This window comes from Charadrius vociferus, unplaced genomic scaffold (assembly GCF_000708025.1).
Source record: "Charadrius vociferus isolate BGI_N301 unplaced genomic scaffold, ASM70802v2 scaffold501, whole genome shotgun sequence".
Classification (NCBI taxonomy): domain Eukaryota; kingdom Metazoa; phylum Chordata; class Aves; order Charadriiformes; family Charadriidae; genus Charadrius; species Charadrius vociferus.
This window is the reverse complement of record NW_009646609.1, coordinates 78,905-86,926: the sequence shown is the minus strand read 5'-3', so window position 1 is coordinate 86,926 and position 8,022 is coordinate 78,905. Positions and strand designations below refer to the sequence as shown.

General features: G+C 43.4%; 1 protein-coding gene across 1 annotated transcript in view; it reads left to right on the top strand.

Annotated features, from left to right (window-relative positions):
* Positions 1-714: 714 nt before the first annotated feature.
* LOC104288850 (zinc finger protein 462-like) overlaps positions 715-8,022 on the top strand; it is an 83,181-nt gene continuing 75,873 nt past the window's right edge. The window contains exons 1-2 of the mRNA XM_009887725.1: positions 715-934; positions 1,433-6,891. Coding sequence (XP_009886027.1) covers positions 715-934; positions 1,433-6,891 — 5,679 coding nt within the window. The remainder of the gene's footprint in view (positions 935-1,432; positions 6,892-8,022) is intronic.

Sequence of the window (8,022 nt, the reverse complement as noted above, 5' to 3'; positions counted from 1 at the left end):
ACTCCAGTCATACATACTTTTGTTATAATTGGTGTAAAATTCTCTCGCTTCTCTTGTAAAGGTATAGACTAGGAAAAATTTAGAGTGCAGGCTCCGTGAGGAGTGATCGCACCTTGGAGGTGGGTGGCTTTTGGGATGGAGGTGTGTTTTGGTATTATAATGATACTATAATGAGCAAAGTTCACCTAAAGGATAGCATTTTGTCAAAAAATGACAGATCATTGGCTCAAGGTAGCAATTGGGCAGCTTATCAGTTCCATAAGACCTTCAAGTTCCTATTTTATCACAGAGTTTGGCTGCGGTGTCTCCACTCCGCTCCATCCCCTGTGCAGTTTTTCTTAGAGTTAGCAAACCAGGCTCCCCCGATGTCACCAACATCTAAGGTTGCCTAGGGAACCTCTGTGGAATGCATCCTTTGCAGACCAGCTGCACTCTGCCCTGAAAGTTTTGTCGATGCTGTACCTTTCTTTAAAATGGGAATATAATTTTAATTTCTAAGTCACCTCCGACAATTATTCCACAGTCATGTGATAGGAAGCTTGGTGTTAATATATTTTCAGAATTAACTGAAAGGCATTTCTGTAAAAACAAAATAAAAACTCCCAAAACCATCCAAACAGGGAAAACCAAACCAAACCAAACCCCTGCCTCTTTCCTTCTCCTTTTCTTGTTTTTCTTGCAGAATTATCAAATGCAAAAGATCATTCCTGAACCATGGAGGTGCTGCAGTGTGATGGCTGTGATTTCCGAGCTCCATCCTATGAAGACCTAAAAGCTCACATTCAGGATGTTCATACTGCTTTTCTGCAGCCAACAGATGTCTCTGAGGAAAACCCTAGCCAGCCGAGGTCTGGCTCCATGAATGCTAGCAATCAGACTGAGATTGAATTTTCTTCTGTAAAGGATGAATTTACAATTGCAGATAAAATAGCAGGTAAACCTCAACCCTAAGCCCTTATCTCACATGTGACTTAATTCAGTGCATTTTATTTGGTATGTTTCAGTGTGATTTTTAAAACCTTTTATCTTTATTACTATGGTAGTGAAGTGAATGATGTTTAGTTACAGCCAAATTTTTTCTGTAAATGTAAACAGTTGTGGATTTGTTGTCTTGCTATTTTTCACATGCTGCTTCATATTGCTTCTTTTCCTTGCTTTACAACACCATGAGATCTAGAAGAGTTTTGAACTTTATCAGTGTACCCTTTTATTTCAAGAAGATTATTTTGGAAATTGTCTATCCCAAATTCTGTAACATCTATTAGTTTTCTGACCATTCTCATATGCACAGGTCTAATCATAAAGAAGTGATGGAAACCTGGTGTGATTAACATGTTCAAGATGTGTGTGTATTCATATGCATACAGGGTAGATGGGGGAAAATTGTCTAATTTTACTTATTTACATATTTACTTTTTAATTCTTATTTTAGGGCAAAATACAACAACTCAGATGAGGACTGGAAGTTATTATAGCCAGAGCCAAAGTTTTTATGATCAACATATGGCTCCAAATCCTAAACCAACCAACAAGTTTTTCCAGTGCAAATTCTGTGTGCGATACTTCCGATCTAAAAACCTCCTCATAGAGCACACTTGCAAGGTTCATGGAGCGCAAGTTGGGGGGAGCTCAGTAGGGTCACACACTGCTGGATCCTTGAATTACAACATCATGATGCACGAGGGGTTTGGCAAAGTTTTCTCTTGCCAGTTTTGCACCTACAAATCACCGAGGCGCGCAAGGATTATTAAGCACCAGAAAATGTATCACAAAAACAATCTGAAGGAGAGTTTAACACCTACTGTTACCTCTGCTGTATCTGAATTGACATCTGCTTCTGTGCCAGTGCAGGAACCCTGCAAGGAATTGCCTGCAGAGGTGATAGAACGGAGCATTTTGGAGTCCATGGTCAAGCCTCTAACAAAGTCCAGAGGCAACTTCTGCTGTGAATGGTGCAGTTACCAGACACCTCGAAGGGAGCGCTGGTGTGACCATATGATGAAGAAGCACCGCAGCATGGTAAAAATACTATCAAGATTGAGGCAGGAACAAGACAGAACCAGTGCACTTGATGTGCAGAGTAAGAGTGCCCAGAATGACTCCCCAAACTCTCATTATATCTCTATGGATGTGACGGGCCTTGATATGTTGAATGCTGATGTCTCAAACTTCAGAAGCTCTACAGGCAATTCCTTTATCAGGCCCAACTCTTCTATATCCTCTAAGATTTCTTCTGTGTCTTATCCTCAAATGAAGTCTAAATTACCTCACAACTCAGACATAGTTAATTTATCTGACAGATCCCGCTATGGAGTTGCTGACATGACAAATTCTTCTGCTGACTTGGAAACAAACAGTATGCTAAATGACTCCAGCTCAGACGAAGAGCTAAATGAAGTGGACAGTGAGAATGGCTTGAACTCTGTGGACCACCAGTCTTCAGGAATATCTGCAGAGCAACTGATGGGATCTGATGGCAACAAGCTGTTGGAAACGAAAGGGATTCCCTTTAGAAGATACATGAACAGGTTCCAATGTCCTTTTTGCCCTTTCCTCACAATGCACCGCCGAAGCATCTCCCGTCACATTGAGAATATCCACCTGTCTGGGAAGACAACTGTATACAAATGCGATGAATGCCCTTTCACCTGTAAGAGCTCGTTAAAGCTTGGAGCTCATAGGCAATGTCATGCATGTACATCAGACTGGGACACTGTGAATTCTCAGAGTCAAAACATTGTCTCCTCTTTGAATGACAACACAGTTTCTTATGAAAGTGGAAATATAAACAGAAGGAAGTCAGCTGGGATGACGGAAACAGTGCGGCAGCAACAGCAGCAGTTGCCTCAATCCCATTCACAGCATCCTTATAAGTGCACAATGTGTAACTATTCTACCACTACTTTGAAAGGCCTCAGAGTTCATCAGCAGCACAAGCACTCATTTTGTGACAACTTAGCAAACTATGATGGACTGCCATCCAACATGCCACAAGAGAGCGAGGCAGATGCTCTCACCTCTGTCAGCACAGTGAAGAAAAGCCAGACCTCAATTCTTGGTCTCTCATCTAAAAATATCTTTGTTGCTAAGGTTTCTCGGAAAGTGTCAAATGACTGCCCTTTGGATCTCTCACCAGTGAAGAAAAGAACTAGAATTGAGGAAATAGCAAGCAACCTGCAGAGCAAAATAAACCAAAACAAACAGCAAGAAGATGCTGTGATTAATGTAGAGGATGATGAGGAAGAGGAAGAAGACGAGGTGGAGATAGAAGTGGAATTAGACAGAGAAGAAGAACAAACAGAACCAATGGTGGAGGTTTCTAGTTCTTATGCACCCCAGCAAATGTGGGGGAGAGAGACTAATGATTCCCAGAAGGATGCCAACTTCAGAAACATGCATCATGATTATAATTCCACCAATGGAGCAGAGATCGAACTCACTTTATCTGAAGATGAGGAAGATTATTTTTCTTCCATTAACATGAAAGATCAACAGAGCCCTAATGCCTCTGTTCTGGGAAGCCAGCCAAATATGTATGGCCCTGATCAGAACAATGAAAATGTGGAAATTAACAACTCTGGCAGGCTTTACTATTGTAAACACTGTGATTTCAGCAACAAATCTGCCAGGAGTGTTAGCACCCACTACCAGCGAATGCATCCCTATATTAAATTCAGCTTTAGGTATATCCTGGATCCCAATGATCACAGTGCAGTATACAGATGCCTTGAGTGTTATATTGACTATACGAACTTTGAAGACCTGCAGCAACACTATGGAGAGCATCACCCTGAAGCTATGAATGTATTGAACTCCGATCACTCTGATCTGATCTACCACTGTCGCTTCTGTTCTTACACTAGCCCGAACGTTAGAAGCCTGATGCCACATTACCAAAGAATGCATCCAACAGTGAAAATTAACAATGCAATGATATTTTCAAGCTATGTTGTTGAGCAGCAAGAGGGGCTAAACACGGAGTCTCAGACACTGAGAGAAATCTTGAATTCTGCTCCAAAAACTATGGCAACCTCCACCCCTGTGGCTCATGGGACTACTGTGCCAGCAAGTTTTAACAAAAGTGCCACAAAGAGTTTTAGTTCTGAATGTGAAAATCAGAAGGCACCTTTGGTCAGTTCTGTGGTTGTTTATGACTGTGATGTGTGCTCATTTGCAAGCCCTAACATGCATTCAGTTCTGGTGCATTACCAGAAAAAACACCCTGAAGAAAAAGCATCATATTTCAGAATTCAGAAGACCATGCATATGGCTTCTGTTGACAGGGGCTCTGCCCTGGCTCAAATGTCTTTTGATATGGGGGTGTCTGACTCCTCAAAACTGTCCAACTTGTCTTCTCAACCTCCACCTCCTCTGCCACTGCCCCCAGACCTTGCTCCTGAACTCTACTATTGCAAACACTGTTCATACAGCAACCGTTCAGTTGTGGGAGTGCTTGTCCACTACCAGAAAAGGCATCCAGAAATAAAGGTCACTGCCAAGTACATCAGACAGGCACCCCCTACTGCGGCAATGATGAAGGCTGGTGAGCTGCCACCTGGGATTCAGAAACTGCCAGTGTCAGTGCAGCAGTTGAGCCGGGGCAGTTCTGAGAGCTCTGTGAATCCCCTTGAGAATGAAATGTTCTTCTGCCAGCACTGTGATTATGGAAACCGGACTGTGAAAGGTGTGCTCATTCATTATCAAAAGAAGCATCGTGATTTCAAAGCCAATGCAGATGTGATTAGGCAGCATACAGCTACCATTAGAAGCCTTTGTGATCGTAACCAGAAGAAATCATCTGGCAGCCTACCTGCTCACACCTCCAGCACTGAACAGGACAAGACAAAGCTTAGAGCCCTCAAATGCAGGCAGTGTAGCTACACATCACCTTACTTCTATGCGTTGAGGAAGCATATTAAGAAAGACCACCCAAATATGAAGGCAACGGTCACATCCATTCTGAGATGGGCATTTTTGGATGGCTTGATAGAAGCTGGTTATCACTGTGAATGGTGTATTTATTCACATATGGAACCGAATGGTTTGCTTGTGCATTACCAAAGGAGACATCCTGAACATTATGTTGACTATACATATATGGCAACTAAACTCTGGGCAGGTCCAGATCCTTCCCCTCCTACTTTAGTGATGCCAACAGAGGCAAAGACCTATAAATGCAGAGACTGCATTTTTGAAGCATCTTCCATTTGGGGTATTACTAATCACTACCAGGCTTTTCACCCTTGGGCTATGAATGAGGATGAATCTGTATTGTTAGATATCATTAAGGAGAAAGATGCTACTGAGAAAATTGGCACACAGCTTGATGAAGTTAAGGCCAGGATTAATTCTGAAAAACAGGTAACATCACAGATGGATCAGGATGTGGAGAACCCCATCTTTTCCCAGGAAAAAACTATTCAGCTGACTTCTGCACACCCTGCCATCTCCTCCACTCCATATCAGTGTACAGTTTGCCAGTCTGAGTACAATAACTTGCATGGCCTCCTGACACATTACGGCAAAAAGCATCCTGGCATGAAAGTGAAAGCTGCTGACTTTGCACAGGACATAGACATTAACCCAGGGGCTGTGTACAAGTGCAGACATTGCCCATACATTAACACACGTATTCATGGTGTCCTTACACATTACCAGAAACGGCACCCATCAGTAAAGGTTACTGCTGAAGACTTTGTGCATGATGTGGAACAGTCGAATGACATTGCCCAGAATGACATAGAAGAGACAAGTAGGATTTTCAAGCAAGGCTATGGTGCGTACCAGTGCAAACTATGCCCTTACACCCATGGCACACTGGAGAAGCTCAAAATTCATTATGAGAAATACCATAATCAGCCTGAATTTGATGTTTTTGCTCAGTCATCGCCAAAGGTGTCTGCCTCAGTGGAGCCAGACATGGTAACTGAAATCAAAGCCTCCCCAGAAATTGCTACTGATGCTGTTGGAGAAGTCTCTATCTCAGCACCTCATTTCACCAGTTCTCACTTAGTGTCTCACACAGTGTTCCGATGTCAGCTCTGCAAATACTTCTGTTCTACCCGGAAGGGGATAGCCAGGCACTACCGCATCAAACATAATAACGTTCGGGCACAACCAGAAGGCAAGAACAACCTCTTCAAATGTGCTTTGTGTTCCTACACCAACCCTATCCGCAAAGGGCTTGCGGCACACTACCAGAAAAGACATGACATTGATGCTTACTACACTCACTGCTTAGCAGCCTCCAGGACGGTAAGCGACAAACCCAATAAAGTGATCATTCCATCTTCTCCCAAAGATGACACTCCTCAGTTAAGTGAGGAGCTGAGGAGGGCTGTAGAGAAGAAGAAATGCTCGCTTTGTTCCTTCCAGTCCTTCAGCAAAAAGGGTATTGTGTCCCACTACATGAAGCGTCACCCTGGTGTTTTCCCTAAGAAGCAGCATGCAAGCAAGCTGGGGGGTTACTTCACTGCCGTGTATGCTGATGAGCATGAAAAGCCAACTCCAGCTGAGGAGAGGAATGACTTTGAAAAGCCTGAGGTGGAGAGCGAAGCTCATGAAACTGAGTGGCTTCCCTTCAGATGCATAAAATGTTTCAAGCTATCCTTCAGCACAGCAGAGCTGCTGTGCATGCATTATACTGATCACCACAGCAAGGATTTGAAGAGAGACTTTACCATACTGGGAAGTGGCACCCGCTTTCATAATTCTGTCTACCAGTGCAAGCACTGTGATACTAAATTGCATAGCATGGCAGAGCTGACGTCACACTTGAATAGTCACAATGAGGAATTCCAGAAGCGTGCCAAACGTCAGGAGAGGCGGAAACAGCTTTTGAGCAAGCAGAAATATGCACATGGTGCTTTTACAGATTTCAAACAAGAGAGGGTAAGGATCTGTGTATTTGGTCTCCTTCTCTGCTTCCTCTCCCCAGGGAGAAAAACAAACCAAAAGTTGTTCTTCTATACCCCAAAAAGCTCATTATTACTAATACCCACTTGCATGTTCTCTTTGACAGCCAAATGAACACAGGTTAATGAGTGACTCAGCCTGTTAATGGGCTATATAAGTCGGTTACATGTTCTGCTTTAATATCCTTCATTCTCCACCTATTCCTAGGCTCCATGGGAAGCTCTGCTCCTTCCAACTGTTTTCTTCAGGATTTTCCCTGTCTTTTTTCCTTCTGCCCACCCTTATGGATGGCTACCTGTATGACAGTTATTTATTCCTCTATTGCAAGGCTGTTGTTTGCTTTCTCATAGATTCTTTAGCAAATATCCCATTCTACTGCTCATCAATGTACCTTGAAATATCATACCAATTTCCTTCTCAAGCTTATCTATTTTAGTACATTTTCTGATAAAGGACCTGATGTTTATGTGCATCTGTCCAATAACTTGAAGCTTTGGGCAAGTGTTCCTGTGAACAGAAGACCAAATTCCGCTAGTCTTCTGTACCCTTCTCCCCATCTGCAGTAATTCTACTTGCTGTAGAAAAGCATACAATTGGGCAGGGAGGGAGGGATGGACCATGAAAGAGCATGGCTTGGTCTTGTAAATTAAAAATGAACAGTCTTATCATAGAATCATAGAATAGAATCATAAAATGGTTTAGGTTGGAAAGGACCTTGAAGATCATCAAGTTCCAACCCCCCTGCCATGGGCAGGGACACCTCCCAGTAGACCAGGTTGCCCAAGGCCACGTCCAGCCTGGCCTTGAACACCTCCAGGGATGGGGCCTACACAACCTCTCTGGGCAACTTGTTCCAGTGCCTTACCACCCTTAAAATGAAAAATTCTTCCTAATGTTTAATCTAAACCCGCTCTCTTCCAGTTTATAGCCATTCCCCTTCCTCCTATGACTACATGCCCTAGTAAAAAGTCCTTCCCCAGCTCTCCTGTAGGCCCCCTTTAGGTACTGGAAGGCCACAATAAGATCTCCCCGGAGCCTTCTCTTCTCCAGGCTGAACAGCCCCAACTCTTTCAGCCTCTCCTCATAGGAGAGGTGCTCCAGCCCTCG